The sequence below is a fragment of the Selaginella moellendorffii genome, unplaced genomic scaffold (genome assembly GCF_000143415.4).
Source record: "Selaginella moellendorffii unplaced genomic scaffold, v1.0 SELMOscaffold_27, whole genome shotgun sequence".
NCBI classification, from domain to species: Eukaryota; Viridiplantae; Streptophyta; class Lycopodiopsida; order Selaginellales; family Selaginellaceae; genus Selaginella; species Selaginella moellendorffii.
The window spans coordinates 1,855,515-1,881,258 of NW_003314288.1; the positions used below are offsets into that span (position 1 = coordinate 1,855,515).

At 46.6% G+C, this 25,744-nt stretch overlaps 4 protein-coding genes and 2 non-coding genes across 7 annotated transcripts; 3 read left to right on the plus strand and 3 right to left on the minus strand.

Moving 5' to 3' along the window:
- Positions 1 to 4,450: 4,450 nt before the first annotated feature.
- On the plus strand, positions 4,451 to 4,611 carry LOC112348228. Its single transcript, XR_002992984.1, has one exon. It is a non-coding gene; the product is annotated as a U1 spliceosomal RNA (small nuclear RNA).
- A 351-nt stretch (positions 4,612 to 4,962) lies between these two features.
- Positions 4,963 to 6,634, minus strand: LOC9629613 (amino acid transporter ANT1). The gene is made up of 2 exons (XM_002975421.2): positions 6,344 to 6,634; positions 4,963 to 6,065 (listed from the first exon to the last, which is right to left on the minus strand). The coding sequence occupies exons 1-2, from the start codon at positions 6,560 to 6,562 to the stop codon at positions 5,031 to 5,033; spliced, it is 1,254 nt and encodes a 417-aa protein (XP_002975467.2). The 5' UTR covers positions 6,563 to 6,634; the 3' UTR covers positions 4,963 to 5,030.
- Positions 6,635 to 6,702: 68 nt separating this feature from the next.
- TRNAG-UCC lies at positions 6,703 to 6,774 on the minus strand. The gene has a single exon. It is a non-coding gene; the product is annotated as a tRNA-Gly (tRNA).
- A 467-nt stretch (positions 6,775 to 7,241) lies between these two features.
- On the plus strand, positions 7,242 to 10,772 carry LOC9629997 (mechanosensitive ion channel protein 5). The gene is made up of 6 exons (XM_024680359.1): positions 7,242 to 7,379; positions 7,455 to 9,326; positions 9,398 to 9,521; positions 9,577 to 9,870; positions 9,938 to 10,140; positions 10,199 to 10,772. The coding sequence occupies exons 2-6, from the start codon at positions 7,498 to 7,500 to the stop codon at positions 10,467 to 10,469; spliced, it is 2,721 nt and encodes a 906-aa protein (XP_024536127.1). The 5' UTR covers positions 7,242 to 7,379; positions 7,455 to 7,497; the 3' UTR covers positions 10,470 to 10,772.
- Positions 10,773 to 10,926: 154 nt separating this feature from the next.
- LOC112348209 (germin-like protein 5-1) lies at positions 10,927 to 11,595 on the plus strand. Its single transcript, XM_024680342.1, has one exon. It carries the CDS (start codon positions 10,927 to 10,929, stop codon positions 11,593 to 11,595), a length of 669 nt encoding a protein of 222 aa, XP_024536110.1.
- Positions 11,596 to 14,019: 2,424 nt separating this feature from the next.
- Positions 14,020 to 21,376, minus strand: LOC9629615 (separase). Of its 2 annotated transcripts, XR_002992970.1 has the most exons (26): positions 20,604 to 21,376; positions 20,370 to 20,544; positions 20,225 to 20,320; positions 20,135 to 20,164; positions 19,955 to 20,080; positions 19,651 to 19,911; positions 19,498 to 19,599; positions 19,238 to 19,450; positions 19,063 to 19,173; positions 18,859 to 19,011; positions 18,490 to 18,810; positions 18,348 to 18,428; positions 18,081 to 18,299; positions 17,907 to 18,030; positions 17,445 to 17,855; positions 17,197 to 17,395; positions 17,063 to 17,150; positions 16,853 to 17,008; positions 16,762 to 16,805; positions 16,264 to 16,701; positions 15,806 to 16,196; positions 15,460 to 15,756; positions 15,323 to 15,410; positions 14,758 to 15,274; positions 14,622 to 14,701; positions 14,020 to 14,569 (listed from the first exon to the last, which is right to left on the minus strand). XR_002992970.1 is itself a non-coding variant. In XM_024680290.1 (25 exons), exons 1-24 carry the CDS (start codon positions 21,326 to 21,328, stop codon positions 14,775 to 14,777), a joined length of 5,349 nt encoding a protein of 1,782 aa, XP_024536058.1. In that variant the 5' UTR covers positions 21,329 to 21,376; the 3' UTR covers positions 14,020 to 14,701; positions 14,758 to 14,774. The 2 variants fall into 2 exon arrangements, 1 of the variants encoding a protein (XP_024536058.1); XM_024680290.1 differs by having other exon boundaries at positions 14,020 to 14,701.
- Between the last annotated feature and the right edge of the window lie 4,368 nt (positions 21,377 to 25,744).

The following is a 25,744-nucleotide window of genomic DNA, read 5'->3' on the forward strand; positions in this document are numbered from 1 at the left end:
GGAAGGAATGGTTTTATGACAGGAAGCCAGGGATCGATTAAGAGCATAATGTTTTGCGTATTGAAGTTGGTGGCACTATAAAAGAGATTGTTAGGACAGACAATAGTGATACTCCATTGATTAACACTTTGGAGTTGGTGACATGCTCGCATGAGATAGCTAGGTCTTTTGTGGTGTACCTGATTCTTTCTAATTTGATCATGTCTGATTTGGAGTACATTCGTAGGCATGAGGCACAGGTGGATTCCATTCAAGAGGAGTTCCGTGATGTATTTCTGAATGAGTTACCTGATGGTTTGTGTAGCGCATGTGATCATGAGATGAGATTTGGATATACTGTCACCGTGGATTCTTAGAACCTTGGGGGATAAATGGGGATAAAATAGCCACTAAAGGCTCTTTCATCAAGCAATTGCCCTTTTTTAAGTTGGTTTAAGGGGAGAGAGATAAGGTGCACTACAGTTGGTATCAGAGGAAATGGCACGGGTTCGATTCCCATTGATTAGTGGCTATTTAAAAATATAATATACCCTTGAGCAAAGTATATTCCTACCCTTAAATTTGAAATCGTACATATTGGGCATCCATGCGTATGTCCTTCCTCTTGTGTGGAGTATCCACGGATGAAAGTATCCACCGTGGGACTGCAGTACGGGTGGATGACTAGTTACCTCACATGGAATAGCTAGTCTATACAATGGAAGGATTGGTAAATTCAGTGCGAAAATGGAGGTGTTAGTTCCCCTTGGCTCAGTAGGGATTGTTAGTTAATAGTCAATGAGGACATTGACATCTCTGAAGGGGGGGTGAGTGTAGTGCATGTGATCATGAGATGAGATTTGGATATACTGTCACCATGGATCTTTGGAACCTTGGGGGATAAATGGGGATAAAATAACCACTAAGGGTTCTCTCATCAAGCAATTGCCCTTTTTCCAATTGGCTTAAGGAGAGAGAGATAAAGTGCACTACCATTTGCCTCCAAAATGTGGAATTTAGCATGAGATTGACTTGGTTCCTGGAGCTACTCCTTTTCAGCAACAACCGACTTGTACTAGTCCCGCTGAAGATAAGGAGATTAATAGGCAGCTTGCTGAATACCTTCGAAAAGGGTAGTTATGGATCAGCAAGTCTCCTTGGGCTACTCTAGTGGTGATGGTCAAAAAGAAAGATGGTACATGGCATCTCTGCATGAACTACAAGGGATTAAATGATAGGACAGTGAAGAATATGTTCCCGATCCTTCGTATCGATAACTTGCTCAATCGTCTTTGTGGAGCTCGATGTTTTTCGAAGATTGATTTGAGGCAAGGATATCATCAGATTTATGTCAAGCCAGAGGATGTTCCAAAAACTGCATTTCGAACAAAGACAGGTCATTACAAGTTTTTAGTGATGCCGTTTGGTTTGACAAATGCTCCTGCAACTTTTCAAAGATTGATGAATCACGTTCTACAACCTTACTTGGGAAAGTTTGCAATTGATTATTTTGATGATATCCTAGTATTCAGCTCTTCTGTGGAGGCACATGAGATGCATGTGCGAAGTGTTTTACAACTTTTGAGGGACAACAAGCTCTATTCAAAGTTATCCAAGTGCGACTTTTTTTTAGAGGAGATTGGATATCTCGGGCATTTGATTTTGGTACATGTAGTAAGAGTTGATCCCACAAAGATTCAGGCCATGGTTGATTGGCCTATACCTTCGACAGTGCATGATCTCTATAGTTTCCTTAGTATGGCTGCAGTTTTTCGACGATTTGTGAAGGACTTTTCAAGGATAGCAACCCCTTTAATTGATCTTCTCCAGAATACGTCGAAACATGCTACTATTCATGGTTGGGATGAGAAGTGTGAAGTAGCATTTCAACGTTTGAAGCAGTGTTGTATCTTTGCTCCGGTGTTGAAGATTTTTGATCCTGAAAAGCCCTTTGTGGTTGAGATAGATGCAAGTGACATTGCTATTGGAGCCGTATTTCTTCAAGTTGGGCATCCTCTTGCCTACATAAGCCATAAGTTTGATGCCACACAACAGAATTGGCTTACTCGAGACAAGGAGTTGTATGCTGTGATTGCTGTTGTGAAGGAATGGCGACATTATTTATATGGATCGGACTTCCATGTGGATTCAGACCATCAATCCCTCCAATATTTTAGTCGACAAAAGGATCTTCGAGGCTGCCTTACTCGTTGGCAAGAGTTCCTGCAAGAAATGTCTATTAAGATCCAGTACAAGCATGGAGGTGACAATAAGGTGGCTGATGCGTTATCTAGGATGGTAAATTTTATCTCGTTCGTGAAGCTATCTAGCGATCTTTTGAATGAGCTTAAGGAGTTTGTTGACTTCGACTCCTTTATCATTGATATTTGCGTGAAGGTTTTGTTGAGGGATGCCTCTACAGATTTGAAGGGTGATAAGTTTGCATCATTCGAAATATGAGATGAAATTCTGGTGAAGAAGGGATGTGTAGTGGTTCCTCGTGTTGACAAACTCATCAAACGAATTTTGGTTGAGTGTTATGATGTGCCAAGTGCTGTGCATCCAGGGGTATTAAGAATGTATATGTTGGTGAAGAGGCATTTCTTTTGGCCTAGGATAAAGTCAGATGTTAAGAAGTACATACGTGGTTGTTTGACCTATCAGGCGGTCAAAGTTGATCATCAGAAGCTTGCTAGCTTTTATCATCCTTTACGTGTACCTGAGAATAAGTGGGATAGCATCTCGATGGACTTTATCACTGGTTTGCCCAAAACCTTTCGAGGAAATGATGCTATTTGGGTTGTTGTGGATCGTTTGACGAAGATGGCTCACTTCTTCCCTGTGAAGACAACGATAAAAGCTTCTGAACTTGCTCAATTGTTTGTAGACCAGTTATTCAATCTCTATGGTTTGCCGGGTGACATTGTGAGTGATCGGGATCCTAAGTTCACGTCCAAGTTTTGGCAAACAGTCTTTGAGAAACTAGAGACTAAATTGAGCATGAGTAGTGGTGAGCATCCACAATCTGATGGGCAGACAAAGTGCATGAATCAGCTATTAGAAGATATGTTACGGTCTTTTGTGGGAAACTTGACTCGACAAAGAGTATGGGAGAAATACTTGCCTTTGCTTGAGTTTGCTCATAATAACACTCATCAATCGGCTATTGGCATGTCTTCTTTTATGGCGATGTATGGCTATGAGCCTAGGTCTTCTGTGAGTTTGAATTTGGCTTTGGTTCAGGTTCCTCATGCTTGTGATTTCCTGGAGGATATGCAAGACAAGCTTGAGTTGGCAAAGTTGAATATGAGACAAGCTCAAAAGTGAGATAAAAGATTAGCTAATGAGCATTGTTGTCATCAAGAGCACAAAGTTGGTGACAAAGTTTTCCTTAAGTTGTCAGATGCACAATGGTCTTTAAAAGGAGGTGGTAGTGCTAAGTTGTCTCTATGGTATTGTGGGCCTTGGACAATTTTACAGCGTGTGGGGGATCTTGCATACACTTTGGACTTGCCAGTTAGTTCAAAGATTCATCCAACGTTCCATGTGAGCAAGCTTAAAACATGTTTGCACTCTGGTGATATCGTGGATCATTCCATCATCCAGGTTCCAGAGATTGATGCAGAAAAGGTTGGTCCAGCCAATATTCTTGCTCAAAGATTGGTGAAAACACACCAGAAAACAACTAGGGAGTTGTTAGTTCAGTGGAATGGTTATTCTATGGACGAAGCTATATGGGAAACTGAGGATGACGTGAAGAGAGTGTTTCCGAGTTTTGGTTATAACTTGGATGACATTCCTGAGGAAGGGGAGAATTGAGTTCTATAGCTATATTGCTATATGATTTGAGCCATTTTTTCTATTCTCATTCTCTTGTTTCCATGACTGTATTGTCATATGAGAAGGCTATATTGCTTTCTTTCTTTCGTGGCCATTTGTGGCAACGTTGGTGTTGCTATTTGCACATCTTTTCTCCATGGCCATATTACCTTAGACTCCCTTTATGTGAGGCTCGTTTAGCTTCTTGAAGCTGCCATATGTGGCTGGGTCATGAGGGAGGGGAGAACCACAGAAATATTCTGAGAGAATATTCTATGGCTTGTGGGATTTAAGGCCGTAACGCTTTAAGGGTTTGGAGGTTGGCCTAGGGTTTGCTCTCTTGTTCGTTTCAGGAGGATTCATTCCTTATGAACAAACTCATGAAAATGAAAGAATTTGAAGACTTCTTATGTTGTGCGAAAATAAACGAATATCATGATCACAAGTTTTGACAATCAGGGACATTTCTTAGGTTCTTGCTTGAAGCTGGTGAATATCACAGCTGGGGCATCAAAAGAGAATGCAGGTCTTATATTTTACTTTCCATCTCTCCTTTGATTCGTTTTTTCCTGGTCTTTGCTATGTTAGGGTTTTGACCAAACCAATCGTGGAATGACGCCAGTATATAAATCAAGGTCTGAAGTATAGATCCATACTTACCTGACAGGGTTTATTGGTGATCCTGAAGGCCAATGGCCCAGGTTTGGCCTTCCCATTGCACTCTGGCTTGGCTGGCCTACCTTCTTCCCAAAGTGGAGGAGTGGACGTCGTGAATTTCTGGAAGTTGAGGGCTCGTGTACGCGCGGCCCTCTCCAAATCGGTAAAATATGCACAAATACTAAGTTGGATTGGATGAGATAGATAAAGATTAGCTTGACATGAAATATTCTACAGAACTAGTTCTATGGCTTGGACCTTTCTTCAAGTTTCCAAGTTCCATTGATGCACGAAGTGGGGGGAAAGCTAAGAACTTCCTCAGCTCCTTCAGAAGTTGCAGACTTTGCTTCTGAAGGTTAGTTCTAGTACTTGAAGTTTGTGGTTTTGTTTGCTCTTGATTTACATATAATAATTTGGTTGCTTGTATATGGATCCATGATGCTTCATATGCTGTGTTGTTTGGTTCAAACTTACTAATCCATATTTTGACGTAACTAGGTCTTGAAAGATTAGAACGTCATTTGTGCTTCTTTGAACTTCTGCCTACAAGCTTATTTTATAAAAACGACCACGCCTTACTTGACGAACGCATTCGTACATGTCTGGTACGTGCCGTACACCGCAAACACGACTCCAAAGACCACCAGCGTCGCGTCCACGGCCCTCGACCACGCCGGCGCATCCGCGCACACCCGCGCGTGAAAGAGCGCCGGGAACACGAACGCGAGGAGCGCACACACGGTGCTTCCCACCAGCGAGATGAAAGTCCCAAACCCGGGCACGGCCACCGCGATGAGCGCCACCACCACCACCACGACCCCGCGGATGGAGCCCGTCACCGCGGCCAGCAGCCTTGGCGATGGCACCACGCTCCGCTGGAACCACTTGTTGAGCAGCAGCCTCCCCTCGAAGATCTCGTACACGGGGTACATCATCACCGGGAACGTGAAGAAGAGCGCGATGGAGAGGCCGAGCTTGACGAGCTTGGTCGACCAGTCGCGGTTCCCCAGGTTGAGCGTCACGATGTCCAGCGTCTCCTCGCCAAAGGCCGCGTACCCGGCGAGTCCAAACACCAGGTAGACCGTCGTGATCAATCCAAACGCGAGGCCGAGAACCCTGGCGAACTTGTGTGGCTTCCTCATGGATGCCTGTAGCGAGAGCGTCATGCCGAAGCCCTCGTAGCAGTAGATGCACACCCCGAGCGCGAAGGGGACCGACTGCCACCCTTTGAAGGTCGCCATCTTTTCTCCGGTGCTGTGGAGGCGGCCCAGGTCCTCCTTGATGACGATGGCCATGGCGAGGACGTTGCAGACGTTTGCGAAGATGCTGAAGGGCGCCAGGGACGCGAGGGAGCGCACCCAGGCGAGGACGATCTCCAGGGGGACGAGGATGGCGATTACCAGCGCGTACTTGGAGTCCGGGAAGAAGACGGAGGACAAGTTGTGGCCGATGAAGATGAGATATGCGACGCAGCAGCCGGCCTGGGAGATGAGGAGCGTCACCTCGATGACTTGGCGGCCGAGGTTGCCGAAGGTGTGGTATCCCAGGTCCGGGTATGTTTGGATGAAGTGGTGGCCGCCATTGCTGGAAAGCTTGTCCCGGCACTTTACCTGCGAGAGAGCGAGAGTGGTGAGATGTGAGTATGGAAACTACTCAAGATCATACGCGAGACAAGTGATCAGTGAGACAATCTAAGTCGAGATGGACTAGTAGCGAATGAGAACTATAGTAAAGTTGTCGTGTAGGATAGAAGATCAAGTCTCCCTATTCACTAGAACTCAAGAACAACACGATCTACTCGATCAAAGAAAACTCGTTCGTGCTACATTCACTACTCACTACCAATCAAGCTAGAAAAGATGGCTCGAATAGGAAGAGCTTAGCTCACCAGTAAGATCATACAGTAATAGGAGAGACCTCCCGCAAGGGTGATCGAGGTAGCAGCAACCGCCCATCCGCTGACCCTGTAAGTGAATGGAAGCCCCAACACACCCGACCCTAGAATCGAGATGATAATGTTGGCAAACGTCTTCCTCACCGACGCTCCTTCTCCTCCTCCTGGCAGCAACGATGATCGCGGCAAAAGCGCTGTCGCCTCGTCCACCATCTCAATCGATCAAAGAGAAGATCGACGCTCTCTCTTGATGTAGCGAACAAAAAAAAGAAGGCTCGCGCAAACTCTCTGGGCCTTTCTAAGGCAGGACACGTAATAATGGCAAAACGAGAGAGAGAGAGCAGGAATCTAGGTGCGTCAGCCGGGAGTCGAACCCGGGTCTATTGCTTGGAAGGCAATTATCCTAACCGTTGGACTACTAACGCCTTTGTGTTACTTTTTCTCCACAAACTAGTCCTGTATGGTATTTTGCTTAGAGTTTATAAAGGATGAGATTTCAGGCTTTTGGTACAGGCAAATTCATCAACAAGGCAGTGGAGTGGAATTATGCAAATGCCTGGTCGGCGAATTCACTTTGCGTGAGAGGCTGGGCTTCCCAGGCATAATCAGGGGATATTCGAACGTTTTCCTTGTGATGTTAGAAATGTTCTCTCTTGGATTCTCTGTGTGTGAAACATCGCTTGCAATGGTGTCAGCGCAATTAAACCTGAAAAGCGGGAAATTTTAGTATTATCCCTCCGTACCACGACCCCTGCCGCCAAAAATCCAGACCTTGATAATACGTTGCTAATGCGACTGATGCGATGTATGAAGAAAGCATCGAACATGCAAAGAAAATATATCTTTAGAGATAGACCGATAACTAAGCTCTTGATCACTTAGGCAAAAACTATATTCTCTTTTGACTCCCTTGTGTTTTGTGTCACCCAGAGTGACTCTATCTATGCCAGGATCTTCAAAGAAAATGGCTTGTGTCTCGAGGGCAAGGCATCGCGTCGCGTCGGTTTGAGAGCGATCCACATTCTCTCAGGTGAGTGGCAGTGAAAGAAAGAATCTATTCTCTATTCCTCTCCTCCTTTCTCTTTTGATTCTTTCCCTCTCTCAGACTCGAAAGCATCTCCGCGCAAGGGAGGATCGATCGGTCGGCGATGGACAAGGATCGCCATGATGTTGTCGTGACGATCGAGAAGCAGCAGCAGCAGCAGCAGCGATCCATTGCTGGCAGGAGAGATTCGCCGTCCTCTTCGCCGCCGCCACCGCCACCGGGATCGTCCAATGGCGAGCGGATCTCGGTGGTTTGCGACGCGCCCAAGAGCCCATCGCCCAGAAGATCGCCGCCCAAGGCCAGCGGCATTTCCGCCAGATCGTCCAGGGGCTCCAGCTACAACTTCTCGGAAGACGAACAGCCCCTGGCTATGGCGGCGGTGATCGAGGGCAGCGAGCAAGCAGAAGAAGGGAGCGTCCCCGGCGCTAGGAACAAAAGCTTCGATTTTGGGGTGGGATTGAGCAATGGCAGCGGCGGCGGCGCAATGGCGTCGTCCTCCTCGTCTCTCTCACCACCCAAGAACAGGGGAAATGGACAGGGCTACCACAGACTCCCCTCTCCCAATCGCCAGGAGCAAGACCCACCCAAGCAATCGTCCGCGCAATCCTCGCCCGCGAGGCGCGTGAGCAGCCCCCAAGTCGCGGAGATCTTCCTGGGCGATGCCAAGAACACCACGACGCTTAGAAACGCGATCGCCGCCGCCGCCACCGCCGATTCGCCGCCCGCCGCGATCCCCTCGCCCAAAACCGTGAGCTTCGATCCAGCGCCACCGCCAGCGCCAGCACCGCCTACGATCAAGGAGCCAAAGAACTCGACCCCGGTGGACGCGGTGGTGGTCAAGGCCCCCGCCAGGCTCAAGAGCAAATCCAGGCTAGCGGAGCCGCCGCCGCCGCCACCACAGCCGCGCGAAGAATCCAAGCTCGCCACCCCGGGCAATGCGGTGGCGCCGGGCTCCGGGCGGCTAGGCGGCGGAGATGCGGCGCCGCCAGCGGAGGAGGAGGATCCACTCCGCGACGTCGATCTCCCGGACAAGTACCGCCACGCGCGCTGGGGCTGCTGCTCGCTCTTCCAGCTGGTGGCGCTCGTCCTCCTCACCGCGCTGCTCGTTTGCAGCGTCACGGTGGCGGTGCTCCGGCGGCGCTCCATCCTGGGCCTGGAGCTGTGGAAGTGGACGGTGATGGTGCTGGTGGCGCTCAGCGGCCGCCTCCTCAGCGGCTGGATCATCCACGTCGCGGTCTTCTTCATCGAGCGCAACTTCCTGTGGCGCAAGCGCGTGCTCTACTTCGTCTATGGCCTGCGCAAGGGCGTCCAGACCGCGCTCTGGCTCACGCTCGCGCTCGTCGCCTGGCTCCTCCTCTTCGATCCCAAGGTGGAGCGCTCCACCAAGAACAATCGCGCGCTCCTCTACGTGACCAAGGTGCTCATTTGCCTGCTCATCGCGGCCTTCGTGTGGCTGGCCAAGCTGCTCTTCGTCAAGGTGCTGGCCAGCTCCTACCACGTCAACACGTACTTCGATCGCATCCAGGAGTCGCTCTTCAGCCAGTACATCCTGGAGAAGCTGTCCGGGCCGCCGCTGGAGTTCGTGGGCGATGACGATCGCGGTGGAGCGCCACCGTCCTTGATCAAGAAGAAGGGCCTGAGCTTCAAGGTGGTGGATCAAGGCGCTCCCGCCACCGCCGCCGCCAAGAAGAAGGATAAGGCTTCATCGGACTCGGTGCTGAGCATCGACAAGCTGCAAAAGATGAACCAGCGGAACGTCTCGGCGTGGAACATGAAGCGGCTGGTGATGCTCGTCAAGCAGTCCAACATCTCGACGCTGTCGCAGACGATCGACAGAAGCGACGATGGGCAGGAGAACGAGATCCAGACCGAGTGGCAGGCGCGCGCGGCGGCCAAGGAGGTGTTTAGAAACGTCGCACAGCCGGGAAGCAAGTAAGTCCTCATCGTCGTGCATGGTTTCATGAGCCGATAGATGATCGAGGGCGATTGATCGTTTCTTTCAGGCAGATTGTGCTCGAGGATCTCTTGCGCTTCCTCACGCCCAGCGAGGCTCACAAGGCGCTGGCGCTGTTCGAGGGCGCCGCCGAGGCCGAGACCATCACCAAGAAGAACCTCGTCAACTGGGTGGTACGTAAAAAACCGATCTTTCAGCTGAAAACTTCGTCTTCCTTGCGCATTCTAGATCAGTGTGTACCGGGAGAGGAGATCACTGGCGCTGTCGCTCAATGACACCAAAACCGCGGTGGACAAGCTCCACCACATCATCAATGCCGTGACCGGGGTGGTGATTGTGATAATCTGGCTGCTGGTGCTGGGCATAGCCACCTCGCACTTGCTCATCTTCGCGTCGTCGCAGCTGCTGCTCATCGTCTTCATCTTTGGTAACACTTGCAAGACGGTGTTCGAGGCCATCATCTTCCTGTTCGTGATGCATCCCTACGACGTGGGCGATCGCTGTGTCATCGATGGCGTCCAGGCAAGTGGATCGATACTATATGTTTCTCTCAAAGTTCTCAAGATCAAACGTGGGGTGGCTTTTCTAGATGATCGTGGAGGAGATGAACATCCTGACCACCGTGTTTCTCCGCTATGACAACGAGAAGATTTACTATCCCAACTCTGTTCTAGCCAGCAAGCCGATCAGCAACTACTACCGGAGCCCAGACATGACCGACGCCATCGACTTCACCGTGGACATGTCCACCCCCGTCGAGAAGATCGCGGCACTCAAGGAGCGAGTCTCAAAGTTCGTCGTTTCCAGCTTTGCTCAATCCAGATTGACTTTGATCGTGCTTGTTTTGCAGGTATATCAGCTCCAAATCGGCTCACTGGCACAACAAGTCGACCATCGTGGTCAAGGACATCGAGGACATGAACCGGATGAAGATGGCGCTCTGGGTCCAGCACACGATGAACTACCAAAACAATGGCGAGCGGCTCATTCGCCGCTCCGACCTCTTGATCAAGCTCAAGACTTTCTTCCAGGAGCTCGGGATCGAGTACCATCTTCCCCCGCAAGAGGTCACTCTCTCCGACAATCACACCATTGCTGCACATCCCTTCCGCCTGTCCTAGAGCTGTCAAAATCGGTCTTCAAGATCTCTAAACTTACTTTCTGTCACAGTGGTCTGTCATTGAGCTAGTGTTGGAAGCAAACATGAGAAGTGGACGGGAGTACTGTAGATGCCATTGGCACTATGTGAACATGAGAAGTGGATGGGAGTACTGTAGATGCCATTGGCACTATGTGAACATGAGAAGTGGACGACAAGTACTGTAGATGCCATTGGCACTATGTGAAAATGGAAGTTCGTGCTACTTACTGCAAGAACTAGACATGTAGCACCAGGCAATTGAATACGACGCTCGTGTTTTAAATCAAGCCTTGTCACCTTGCACGTCCCGGTTGATCACAACAAAACTTACAGATATATAACCATGGTTACCGTTCATTGTAGCTCCATCTTGCAATTCCCCTCTAAGATCCATTCAAGAGAGAGTTTCTTAGCTAGATTTCATCCAGATGATTCAAATGGCGGTGGTGATCTCATGTGTTCTTCTATCGTTTCTGGCAAAGCTGGCAACTTGCGCTGACTCCGACCCTCTCCAGGACATCTGCGTGGCGGATCTCAACTCCAGCGTTACCCTGGTGAATGGTTTCCCCTGCAAGTCCATCTCCCAGGTTGTGGGAGAGGACTTTCGCTTCCGGGGGCTCGGGGTGGCGGCCGACACTAACAACACCCTGGGGCTCAAGATCACCACCATCAACGTTTTCAAGTTCCCGGGTCTCAACAGCATGGGCATCTCCGCGGCGAGGGCCGACTTTGGGCCCTTTGGAGTGAATCCCCCGCACGTCCATCCCCGGGCCACCGAGCAGTTCTTCGTCCTCTTCGGCCAGTTCTACGTCGGCTTTGTCACCAACGATTTCAAGCTGTATGCCACGACGCTGCAGCCCGGGGATGTGTTTATCTTCCCCCGCGGCCTCCCTCAGTTTCAACTCAACATGGGGAGCTCTCCGGCGTCGGCGTTTGTGTCGTTCAACAGCCAGAACCCGGGGGTGATGCAAATGCCACACGCGCTGTTCGCGTCCGACCCGGAGATCACGGACGCGGTGCTGGCGAGGGCGTTTGGGATCCCGCTAGATGGATCCAGTTTGAAGCAGATGAAGGACAACATCCGTGCAATGTTTCCAAAGTTGTGAGTCCGCAGATGCCGCAAATGGGCATTTGTTTTCTTATTTTATGTTTTTGAAGATTGCTCTTGGCATTTTGAATGGGATTCAAAAGATTCAACCCTTTCAAATAAATGCTTATGCATGTTACATTTGCCGAATCTCACTACATTGGCACCAACACAAACTCGCCAACCCCACTCGGATCAACGTCGCGAACCTTGTAAGAAATGCTATGCGTAGGATCGTACACGATCCAGAACTTGGGAGCATACCCAAGCAGCACGCCGCAGTGCGGTATGCACTCAAGATCAAACTTGCCATTGTAGATGGGCAGCGTGTTTTGCGCAATCTCCTTCTCGACAAGCACACGGGGCGGCCCAACGCAGCGCAGGCTCGTCACAACCGGATGCTTGGCTACAAGCTGCATGAGCACATCCCTCGTCACAGACTTAAGCTTCAGAATGGAGCCTTTATGAACTCGAACGCTGCTCGAGAAATCCTTGGATAGAACGAGAAGTTCCCCTCTTTTCCCCGGCTGCTGGCCCAGACTGAGCTTAGGAGCTTTGAGCATAGACATGGCTCGAGCACATATTTTGATGGCTCTCACCCAGGTTGATCTGTTCTTGAAAGTTTCTCCTGAAAGGCTGGCAAAGACGCCGAGGAGGAGGCTACTCCAGTCGATTTGGGGTTGATAGTCACTTCTTTCCGGCATAAAAGTCACTGTCGATGTAGATTCAGTCATTGCCACAAGCTCGGGTTCCTCCCGCCACCCGAAGCCACATATCTTTGGCCTCCGCGACACCATAAGATCAGGGGCTGGTCCTAATCCTTTACACAGAACGCTACCCATTTTACTTTGCTGGAACAATAAACCTCTTCGTTTTATAGCCACGTTAGAAAAGGGTTGACCTTTTTTTTACTATTTTTTTTGCCACATTTAAGCGCTTTGACACTGCCATTTGTCTGCCATCGAGGAGCTAGTTTTAGTTTTGTATTGCATGAGAAATTTTTGTATTTAACAAAACATAGAAACAAATCAAAGCCAACAAGGGCTCTAATGAGAGACACAGAGCTTTGGATGGTGGCCGTATTGGGTCTAGCAACATTGGAACTTAATGTCGAGGTTGTGTGAGTGATCACTTACTTCTCTAATGGTTTATATCGCTTGTATAATAGATGTGATTCATCACCATCTTCATCTTTCCAGGGTGTTTGTAGTAGCTACGAGCAATCTTGCTGGAGCATCCGTTACCTTCACACCACACTTTATGCCGTTTGTAGCGCCTACAACGACAGATACAGAGACACATCCCTGGACCTCAATCTTTGCTTCTCCAACGATCAGGGCGCGCTCAAGTGGCACCCCATGGGCCACTTTGTGGAGAACTGCTATGGAACCGGGAGACTGGAGAACACCAAGTTGATTGCCTATTGCAACAAGCAAGAGATCTCCGTGGACGTAACCAAACATGTTGCTAACCAGAATGGAGTCTTGACTTGCTGCTAGAGAAACACTCATAGATATATCTAAACAATTTGCATTGCCAGCCCAATGAAAGGGATGATTTAAATCACAGCTCGGATGTTTCTACCATTGATCGAGGTTTATTTGCCAAAGACAATTTAGCCACTGTATAGTGGTGTTTGCTTACTGCCATTTGGCAAACACAAAATGAGCTTCGTTTGAGTATTTAGTAACACGGCATTTGCCTTTGGGGGACGAAAGAAGCGAGAGAACTCTTACAAGGTATGAGGCGAGGAGAAAGGGCAGGAGTTTGGGTCGTGGCGGCGCTGGTGCTCACATTGATCAAACCATCTCACATCGAGGTTTGCAAACTTTGAAGGATTTCTTTCAAGAGTTTGTGTGGAGCAACTTGACGCTCTTGGCAGGCAATTTGCTCTGGTTACCCAAAATCTTGCTCGCAAATCCGCTACATTGGCACCACGCTCCACGGGATGTGCGAATCGTATGATGAGGGTACCAAGAAGACGTCGCTGGATCTCAACCTGTGCTTCTCCAACGATCAAGGCCAGCTCAAGTGGCACCCGATAGGCCAATTTGCGAAGAGCTGCTCCCCCGGAAGATTGCTAGAAACCAATCTGTATACCACCTGCAACAAGCGTTCGCTTGAGGTGGATGTGAACAAACACGTTGCTAACCAGAATGGAGTTCTAGTTTGCTGCTAAAACCATGTATAATAGATACGCCGCCCAAGCTGTATTGATTGATCAATGTTTCTCTTTGGCGAAGATAATCCTTTCGTTTATATTTCCTATGCTGCTATTCCTTAAGTTTTCGAATGAGAGAGACGATCTGTACAAAGAAACAGTGATAAAGATAAAACTACAGCTTGCGTATTTTAATATTAGTATTTGTTTAGCATTATTAACCAAATCTTAAAATCGAGAATTTTCTCACACACCGAGAAGTTTCCTTGGAGAAGATAGGAAGATAGGAAGGAAGGTTCCCATAAGCAAAAGGATCGATCCTCGAAAAAAAGAGGGGATTTTGACAGGGCCTGCATCTGGTGCGAAGCAACAGTGTAGGCCCACTAAGCGCGAAAGAGATTTCTATAGCACAAAACCGAGCCACGCCCATCTCACACGGACGATTCCACTCGGTTCACTCACATATCTGTTAGCAACATAGATCTGGAGAAACACTAGAGATGATGAAGCTTTTGCCTGTCACGAAGAGCAGCATGAAGACGACGGTGGCAGCAGTGAGCCGATTGAAGTGATGAGCGACGCCACCACTTCCTTCTTCACCTCGCCACGCTTTGGAGGGAGGGGCTTCTTCTTCGCCGCCTTGAGAACATCCTCGCGCTGGACCCCCTGTGCACTAGTCTTCGCCGCATTCTTCTTGTCGTCCATGGCGAGTAGACTCGAGTCGAGCGCACGCAAGAAGGCCGAGAAACCCCCCTTGCAACACTGGTGCTCTTCTTTTCCTCCTAGAGCGATGGAAAAACCACTGTGCGGGCTTTACCTAGCAAAGGTAAGCCTGCAAAACCACAGCTGAGTCACTGTAGCAATGGTTACGAGGAGGAATTTACCATGGTCCCACATTAAAACGAGCAGAGGCTTCTTTAGAAAGCCAAGCTTGAGTTGCAGGCGCTTCAACCATCTTAAGTGCCTGAGACAAGAAAATACGGCATTACAGAGAAGCCAAACAGCTTAGATTTGTTTTACCTGCAGCACAGCCAGCATCATTGACTCGTGATCTTATCGTCCGTTTTGCTCCTGCGAATAACAGTCGGAACTCCAAAGCAGACGGGCGATGCTCCAATCAAGTATGGAAGTCTGCACGCTTCCCTGCCGGCTTCGATGCTGGGACCGATGCAAACTTCTTCCCATTCTTCGGTCGTAGATAAACTGTCGTCCACCTCCTGTACTGCCTTCGACGAACTTCTACCCCTTCTTGGGGCCTTCACCGGCGTCTTGATCTTTGGTTTCGAGGCCCCTTCGTTTGCACAGCTCTCTAGCCATCTCTGGAGCACAGCTCTGCTAAACCTGTCGATGTCTCCATCAGTCACGTCCCACAGGTTTGCTATAGCCAAAGGACAACTAGCCATGAGGTAAGATAGCGGCACTCCAACTGGTTCGTAGTCTCCCCTTGCGGAGAAACGACCACTACTACATCCCATCAGAAGCGATGCTGGACACTGTACAAGCTTGCGCATGTGCTTCTCAGGAAAATATTGGTCACCTGAAATAATGTGTTACTCGCATTTAAAAGAAAAAACATAAAAGTTACCACTGCCATGTCCGAGATAAACGAACATGTCATGCTGCTGAAATCCTTCCAAATACTCGTCAAGCGTAGGGACCTGGCCTGTTTTACCCTGAAAGATAATGGTGTAAACCGTTAAGAGCGTAAGAAAATCCAGTTACCTCCCAGCCTTTTTGGCGCCTAAACCATTCCTCAAAAGCCGACTGTGTGCTTTCTAAATCACCTCCAGGATTTAACAGGTAAAATGTACTATGAGGATTGACGGCTGGTCTGGATGCTCCTCTAATGGCGTTTCTTCTCGCCTTTCCATTTAGTTGTAGACGCCCCAAGCCATTACAAACGTCGAGCTCCAACAATGAATATCTATGGTGGATGAAAACGGCTTTTATGCTTCCTAGCGAAGGCATGCGATATGTTTCAAGTTTTCGCATGACCGGAAGGCTTTCCCATGGTAAGGCCTGCGAAAAGACGTGTTAGAAGTGAAAAACGTTGCAGACACAAAGTTACCTGCAATTTACCATCAAGGACAAGTTCAACGGGCTCCCTCTCAATATCCAGCTCCTTGTTGGTTGCCGATAGAAATGAAGAACGAAATGCTTCCGCTGCTTTCTCAATCAATAATTCCTCCCTTTCTCCAAGGTTATGATCCCAACCCAGAATAAAAGCGATACCTTGGCGGAGCTGCTCAGCTTCTAGTGAGCCAACTGCTTGCAGCAATAACTTTACCAGCGCTTCCTCAGGTACTTTACATGCTTTCAATTGCCCAAGGAAACTCTTGGACTTCAAAGTTCGGCACAGCTCCTTGGACTTTTTGCGAAGGGCTTCTGAAACAGAGGATCGAGCAGGTTCTCCCAGCAGCAGACATTTCCAGAATCCAAGCCAGCTGTTTTCTATGTTTCTGCAGAAAAGACAAATATAAAATAAATAAAAATAAAATAAAAAATAAAAAATAAAAAACGTCAGACCTTAGACATGAAGCCAGTCGTGTATCTAGCTCAGTTCTCCATTTCCACCACTGGTTTTTTTCTTCTGGAGTAGATACTGGTAGTAGACGAGACGTAGATTGACGGCTTTCATCTAGAATAGAGGCCAGTTCTCCCATAAAGGCTCTAACTAGAGCATCGGATTCTAAGACGCTTTTGTGCCTCCATCTGCTTTCAGGTGCTTGGCGAACTTCAAAACCAGTACGATTAGCACAGCCTATGGGGAGGATGGTAACCACGACATCGCCTCCGATGCGAGAGATAAGTAGCCATGCGGCAATAGGATCTTTACCAATTTGCTCCAAAATAAAAGAGAACTCTTGCTCGAGTAAGCTGATGCAGCATATAGTTGCGGAAGGCAATCCGTCCATAAGCGCCTTAAACTCGGCCCTCAGATCAAATGATCCTTCTTGTACCACTCTAGCCAAAGATTAAAACCACGAGCTTAGGAAATTCCATATACAGATCGAGATTGCCCACCTCAGTGCTTTTCTCATTTCTTTTATACACGTTCGAGCATCAGCCTGGACAGTATTTCAGTATAAACCAACACAATAAAGCAAATAAGCACCTGTTGCGATTTAGAGTCGAGTACTAGAAGGTGTTGCTGGCGACTCATCGATCCTATGGATGCTTGGTGAAAATAGGCGGCTAACTCCTTCGTCTCATGGTTGCTATTATTCGTAGCAAGCATTAAAAAGTGAAGGATTGCTAAAAGTTGGCACACCTGAGTTCAAAACAAATTGGAGCATGTCCTGCATTAAAAGAAATAGATGCATACCTTTTTAGACAAAACAGAAGCCGTAATACTCAAGAAAAAGGCGCGGTACAACCAAGTGCATGGCATAGACAAAAATTCGTCACTAACTCTGCAACCAGAAATAAGATATCGGCAAGGAGATAATATGTACAAACCTTTGAGCACACCCTTCCCACAAACGAAGTAAGCTCCAGTTATACAGCAAGTTCGCTTCCTCTAGGGGGAACAAGCTTGCGTTGATGCTAGCATGGGAGCTCTGCTCAGAGGTTTCGACTTCTACATTAATAAGCTGTCTCGCTTGCAGGTAGCTCTCTTCTGCCTTGAGGACGTCTCGTAGCTGAAACCGACAGCTGCCTACAAACAGGAAAAGTGTTAAACAACGCACAAGGAAGTACAAACCCACCTTGTTCGATAAACAGCTTCGCGGCCAAACACCGACTATGATATTCCCACTTGTAGCGCGTCCAGGCTGACAACGTAGTGTCTCTCAGACGGAACTTTCTGTACCCTCCATGAGAGGCATGCTTGAACTCCTCCAAGACTTCCCGCAAGAAAGGCAACTCGGTCAAAGCTTCTATCGCAAATTCGTAGTGCATCAGAGCAATGTCCAGTTTGGTTTTGGTGCAAATGTTCCCTCCGTCCAGCTTTGGAGAGTGCCGAGCGAGATCCCCAAACCGCAGTTTAAGGAGACATTTTTCCATCGTAATGCAGCCGGCACAAACATTGCCACTATTCAGCTCTTCCAGCATTTTCTCAGCATCCTTTAAACCTTCCTCGGCATGTTCCCACATGTGCTGCTTCCTGTGCACTTCACCTGTAACACAAACAAAAATACTTTTGTTGTGGAAGAACTGTTCTAACGTACCTAAAGCAGAAGTAAAACGTATACAAGAAAAAGTTAGATTTTGAGCCTTCGCCAACCAAAGTCCCTCGCGAAAGCTTCTCTCAGCTTCGTCAGAGAATCCTAGTTTTTCATGCAAAGAACCGACCTGAAAACAGAGTAGAGTGAAACAATCATTAAAAACGTAAATGTAAGTACCTGCATCAGACTTTCTAAATAATCACCAAGGATGTGCCATTGACTGAATTCGTAGCACGTATTACGGCTGAGCAACGATGGCCATGAAAGGACTGCAGAAGGACCGACTGCCTCGACTTTGCTTTTTGAAGTGCTATGACTCACATCCTTGGACACCAAGAAGGTACGATTTAGAAGCTTCAGCCGCAATTGAAGGCTTTCGGTTGCAAGTTTGATAGCCTAGATTCCATTTAATAGTTAGCGACTATAAACATGACGCACACGTACCATTTCCAAGTCCCCTCTTTGCATAAATACTTCAGCCAAATAGAACTGTAACCTTGATAAGTGTACACGCTCCCGAAAACTCTGGCAAATCAAAGATAAGTCAGGCATCACTTATAAACAATAAGAGTTTGACAACACTTACATTCGGTGTACCACGAGCCAATGTGAGAGCCGCGTCAGTTTCCAACAAATGTTGTTGAGAAAATGCGGACAAATCTTCACTGAGGACTAGCTTTACTGCTGCCGCAAGTGAATCGGTAGTTTTCCCAAAATCGTACAAAACGTCCATTTTCTGTCCAAACTTCGTCTGCAGGATAGCTTCGAAGTCCGACGATAGGGGAACAAGACAAAGAACATGGCTGGTACGCGTATTTTCCCAAACTGAAGAACTCTGTGATTCATACCAGTACGAAATGAATTCGAATATTAATAATTGTATCTCATTTTGTAGACTCGTCAGTGCCTGCCATTTTGTTGCTTTGAAATATATATATAAATTTGAAGACCTTACCTTCAAAGACAACAAATCTGCCATGCTCCTCAATAAAAATAAAATTGATTCTTTGGTCATCCTATAAGATGCTCCAGCGTTTGCTCCAGTTCTTAGATATCCCAGAAACTTTCTCCAGGCTTTAACTGCTGACGTCAAATCCGCAACATATTCCTGAAACAAGAACACTTGGTGTAAAATATGCCACAAAGCCCATGTTCACACCTCCGACGAAGAATCTGCCTCCTGAGAACAATGTGCCCGAAGACAATATGCAACAGCACAAAGGTAGTTCGTTTCTACTTTCTCTTCTTCCCCTGTCCTTATAGCATTTTCCTGTCAACGTAAGTATTAGCATTTATCGTCCAAAAAAGAAAAAAGAAAAAAAGAAAGGACTTACAGAAAGTAGCAAAGCCTTCGATAGGAGAGCGATAACAGTTCCAAGATTCTGCATTCCTTTCTTCCGTGCAAAGCGACCTTTCTCTATCAAAACTCTTGAAAGTTCAAGAGGACAAGATCCACCATTGTAGACCTCATCAGCAAGAAAACTGATGAGTTCCTCCTTAACTTGGTCTATCCCATGTTTTTCTGTATCATCAAGAGCCAGTAATTGCTGCCAAGAGCTTTTAACACGTTAAATCATAACCTCAAATCCTTTACCCCTTCAAGAATTAGCCCCAGCGATGCAGCAGGCGCAGGTGGCTGCAGATCACATAAAGAGCCGTACAAGCAGCATAGTTCTGGTGCGAATTCAAGGGTAACCTGTACATATTTCAGGATATTCAGAAAGAGCTCAGAAACATCCAAACATACCTTGCACCAGAGCTTCAATACACTTTGAGGACTTTCAAGCTTGAACCCCTGGCTATGAACCCTTAGCCAGTAAACCAGCGAGTTTCGAAGAACTTCTATTCCATAGTCGGTATCACTGTTTCGTACCAAACAGTCGACGTACGCCGAAGTTTTTACGCAAGCTTCCGAAACAGCCTCAACAACCGGAACAGCAGACATCATCGACAGGAAATCCACCCTGATCCAAGCACCGTCATGAGCCAATTTGAGAGGCCTGCATGCCTGAATACAGGAAGTCAGGTATTCAGATCATAGTAAGTATTACCAAGTCATACTCCTTCTTGTTGTATAACTGCACTCCCATATTATATGTAACTGAAATTAGCCCCCGAAGCTCATCTGATGGCATGCTACTGTTTAGCATAAGGTTCTGAATTTTCAAGGCGCTTTCCTTGAAAAAGCAGATGATCAAAGTCAGAAAACCACAAGTCATCAGCTTACATACCTCCAACATCTCTTCACTAACCAAATGTAGCTGCATATTATAAAAGAAAGACATAGCTTGTAACTCACATGACTGAAAAGTAGCCTTTACCTCTACTTTGGACCGTAGACTGGCGATTACAAACAAGCAAATATCTAACGCAACATTTTCCTGAACAGTGGGACTCGAGCAAAATTTACGAGCAACCTGCAGTGAGATACCTCATTAACCGATTACGTTAATAGATGGCAAGTACCTTAAGATACTGATCGACCTGGGACGAGATACTGCACCAAACCAGAGCAATTGTGCAAAAACTGTAAAGAAGTTCGGCTTCAATTGCACTCCTCGCTATCAGAATCGTAGTGGACCTGTACAACGCCTTGAAAACGGCGTCTCTTTGCGCTCCCTGGTCCTTGGAATCCATAACACTGCATCCAAAGGCCAACAAAGTGTTCCCAAGACCATCTTAAGAAAAAACGTAGCCTACCTCAGCCATGGCTCTAGTTGGCGAGGAAGACGAGCCAAACTCTCCAAAACGCCGATGTCTCGTTCGCCACTTTCGACGGTGTATAGTATCAAGTCCGTGGCCACTCCGACCACTAGAGCTGGCAAACCAGGAACCATGTCCTCGGAGCTCTTCGGAGTGGGCAAAACCAGCTTGTCAGATTGGTTCTTGGAGTTCTTCGCATTCTTCCGGCCCTTCTCATCCTTGGCCGAAGAAAACACTCGAGCGTTGAGGCTCGCTAGTATTTTCCTACACTCCGCGGCAGCTTCCCCGTACCTCTTCCACGACACCAATCGACGCACAAACCCGTATCTCTGCAGCTCGATCTCGATGATCCCGCTAGCAAGCCAGGGCCTTAAACTGTCCAGTGACTCCAAAGCCACACCCACGACTCCAAAGAGATCGCCTCCCCGCTGATACCCCATCGTGTCCCCTTCCGCTGGAATCTTCTTCAGCTCAGCACTACACAGCTTGAGCAAGCGCCCGAGGAAAGGAACAACCCTCTTCGCTCGCGCATGGCCCTCACTGTCCTTGGAATTCTTCGCGTTGGATTCTAAGTAGCATCGGACCTGATCCGAGAGCCCGGCGATGGACTCCGAGCTGGAAATGCGAGCCAGAATACCTTCCTCGGAGATCGCAATGGAGGATATTGCTGCTGGCGCTGCTGCTCGCCCCTTCCTCGCGGTTCCCCGGGCAGCCGGCGCCATAGCTAAGAACCCTAGATCCTGTCCAAGCGGGAAATTCGAAACACCACATTCTAGGGTTTATGTTGAGGCGATTGATCCACGGTGATTCTTGCCCAGGGGCGAGGATCCGGAAGAAGACGAATGCATCGGCGGAGGAGATCTACTACTACGGCCTGCTCCAGCTCGCGATGCTGCGATTGACGATGGCGACGCGCTACCACTTCTCGCGAGCGTGCGCCATGGCGGGCGTGGAGCTGGAGGCGCTGCTGCTGGCGCTGGGCATGCCTAGGTTAGTCATGGATCGGTCCAGGAAGACGGCGGAGGATTGCATCCACTACTCGGAGATGTATCACAGATCGAGCGCGATCGTCCGGCTGGACGAGAGCGACGAATCCAGGATGAGATCTTCGGTGGTCGAGAGCTCCTCTCCTCCAGCGCTGGATGGGAGCCTTCTACTCTTTCTCCGGAAGAGGGTGAAGGGGCGGCTGTTCCACTACATGAGATCTTCCAGGGACTCGCGGGTAGACAAAGCGATACTGACCAGCGCGAGATCTTTCGGGCTTAGAACAGTCTTCTGGGTGGAATCGAGCTTCTTCTCGCGAGAGGGCGATGGCGAAGAGTTGATCCGGGACGCTAGAACCATCGCTCGCAATCAGGAATTCCTGGACGAGTCCTACTCGGGCTGCCAGCATTTCCAGGCCTTGCTCCAGCGGCTGCCCCCTGAGGAGAAACTCCCGGACGTCACGTTTGATCCTCGCAACCGTGGCTCCGGCTTCTACACCGAGATCTTGGGGACGGTGATACCAGCCGCAAACACGGTGGCCGAGTCGGGTGGCCTGGGCAAGTTCGGCCTCGTCGCGCTCTACACGTTCCAGCTCAAGCAGCTCGAAGAACTTCTCCGTCGAAAACTGGCAGAGGAGACCGCGGATGATCAAATGCGTGACGCTCCAACTCAAGATCAGGTCCAAGGCTTTTCTACTCGGGTGTGAACTTCACCAACACTCCAAAACTTTGCTCTCCGTCTCTTTGCTCTTCGAGGACTTTCTCCAACTCTCACGCACAGGCGTTGCTCCAAAAGTAAAAATGGGAATGTATAAAGGTTCAAAGGGTGGGTGAATTTAATTTGGTTTATAAAGTATACTAGATAGCACGAACTGCTGAAATTACTAAATGAGAAGTACCGAATAATTTCATCCTTCGATGTGGGAAATAAGCAAGGCCCTTCAGATGTGTGCGACCTTCTGCCGGAACCAGCGAACTAGTTTGCGCCACTGCCAAGAAGCCGCTCTCCTTTTTTGAAAATATCAAGTAGTGCAAGCAGCTACGCCGGATTGGAAGTAATTGCGATCTAGTTCAGGAGGTCTAAGTCTAGCTGTGGGGGTTCGGGGAAGTAGCATTGCTTTGCTCCTTGTCCAGGCGAGTGATCACCTACTCCATCTTTCTTTTTCCACTTCTTTCCTTTAATTCCAAGGAGTGGTCAGCGGTAAAATGGTGCGTCACCGAGGTAACACAGTTCTATAACTAGCTTTTTACTTTCTACCACATATTCATAGTTCAAAAACGAAAACTAATGTCTAAGGCAAAGCAAGCAAGCCAAAGATACCTGAGAAGCCAAGAAGTGCATAACATTAGCTAAAATTGTAAAGAGTAAAGCACAGGAAAGGAGCAAAGCGACAACTAGCAAATGAGAGAGTATGACATCGACAAAGCACAATAAGAGTCACAAGATGAAGAATCCAATGGTTTACAAGGCTTCTGATGATCTTGATGAGCAACCAAGCAAGAAACTAAAGCAAAACAAGGAGCAATGTAAGTACTTTCAATTTTAAACTACTTTAGATGAATGATTCTAACTAGTTTGTCATCTATATGTTGAGTAGAACAAGACATTAAGGTAGTGACCAAGGACAAAGAAGACAACAAGATTTCTATCAAAGAGAAGGAAAGAGTTAAAGAAGTTGATGTTCAAGCTTTCACCAATAACCCCAAGGAATCAACTTAATGCAACAAACATCAACCTTAGAAATGTGAAAGCAAGAAGCAATGAAGTGGCTAATGATATGATGAACCTTTTTTGGGGTATAGAGGAAAAAAAATAGTAAACAAGCTTACTTCAAGTTTGATTAGGTGTGGGAGGAGCAATAAATTCCAAATTTAATACATTTGAACTAACTACTTTACAGGAATATGAAGTTGAACAACAACTAAATGACAATTGTTGTTGCTAGGGGGTATGTGAAGGAATTACTTGGTGAGCAAGTCAAATGGCAAGCATTTCAGGATACTACGAAGAAAAAATTGTAATGGATGTTCAGGTAAAGAAAGGAAGAAGTTGATAAAGAGGGTAAGTTCAAAATTGATTATTTATGGTCACTATGATAGGTCAACACTTTAAGCAAAAATGATAGGATAAAGCATTTAAGGTAAAATTTTATCGTCTTACAATATAGATAAACTCATTAATATTTTTTGTATATAGGATGATGAGAAGCAATAGGAAGCAAAAAGAATAGGAAGGCCAGGAGGAAGCATTTGCAAAGCAAAAGGAGCTTGATGAACAAACTATTATAAACTAGGAGCATTTAAATGCAATAATATCCTACAAAGATCAAATCTTAATTTCAAGTAGGTACTTTTCTAAAGTAGTTGATTTTTATATAATTTTGATTTTTGGTAGACAATGGCTTTCAAGGAAATCAATAGGTAATATCTTTAGAAGAATCCTTAACACAGGTCAAAACAAACTTTATGGTTATTAAAAAAGCCTAAGTAAAGTTCACAACTATAACAATAACCTCCTTGTAAGCTATGTTGCAATATTAAACAATTTATTAAAAATTGAAATGCCACAGCTGAATGAAGTTGCATATATTAAATTTCTCACGAGGTAAATTACTATAACATCATTATAAGTACTTTTAAAACCATTTAGAATCCAAGACCTTAAACCCTAAACCCATGAATGTCCAATATGTATGATTTTAATTTTAATAATAGAAATATACCTTGTTTAAGATTATATTATATTTTGATAAGCCACTAATCAATATGCCATTTGCTTTAATCCCTCACCCCTTTAAACCCAATTTAAAAAAGGGTAATTATTTGATGAAATAGCTTTTAATGGTTATTTTATCCATTAAAGTTCTAGGTGATAGTATATTAAATTTCATGTGAACTATATCGGTTATATTACCCTATAACTTCTCTTTGTCACTATCTTGTATACAAACTAGATGAGTGAGTTTCTGAATCTATGCTAATTCTTTAATTACTTGATGTAAGCAACCAAAGGGAACAACTCGAAAGACGATCCATATAAGTTCAAATATAGAAGGAATAAAAATGCACCCTTTTTTCCAATTGGTTAATGATCTTGGGATATTTAGGGTTAAATGTCCTTGGGTTTACGAAGTTGGGTGACCTCTTGGGAAATCTAAATTTAAGAGTTCACACTTGAATTTCATCATAAATTTGACCTCATAAATCAATTCCTTCACCTAATATGCTTGTAGGTTATTGATTTATAATGATAACAGCTCCAGCTCTAGTTCTCCTATAGGACCCTACACCATTTTATTTAATTCTAGTCATAGAAAGAGATAAGAAGAGTTTTTCACCAAAAACTACTCTAATGACTATGGTTGGGATAGTCTCTCAAACCTAAAGGTGTTTGTACAAAATCAAGAGCTTAAAGTTATCCAATGCTTGTAAAACAAATGTCTTCAATTGCGCTCGCTTACTATAGCAATATAGCTACTGCCATAAGAGCCAACTTCTCACATATTAAAACTCAATATAAAACTTGAAAATTGAATTGATTTTGCACACTCTGTAAAAATGGAGAGATCTTACTGATTCCTAGCTGGGGCATCCTACAAAGATGAGTGGAAGAGATGCAAGCACGCTCTAAAATTCTATAATGCCTATATGAAGCACATGAAGTGACACTAGCAATGAATGGTGAATGGTGGTGTGTTTTCAGTCGTTTCAGATTGATTATACGCTATGGTTTGCAGGTGGAATGAAAAATCTCAAACAAAACATCCACACATGGTTTTTTGTGTTCCTTTGGGCACATAATATACCAACATATTATAGAATATATGCTGCTTGGAACTCACTGTTGGGAGCTTACAGCAAACACTCTCACCCTGCTCATCGGAAATGAATAGCAGTTTTCTTTAGTTCTTTCTCCAAAATCTTGCAAATTATAGTGCTCAATGGTTGGCCTTTAATGGTGCAAATGGCAGCAACTAGTGCTCATGCTTGGTCTCACTGCTTGCTTCTATGGCCTCTCATGCTTGGTCATGCACTAAATCATTCTGAGGATGGTGGTGAAACCATGGTTATCCACGTTAAGGTGTTAACATTATTCTGCCATTAGAGCTTTAGGTTGCCCCCTTTATTTGCTCAATCTATTGCTCCTCTTTCTCT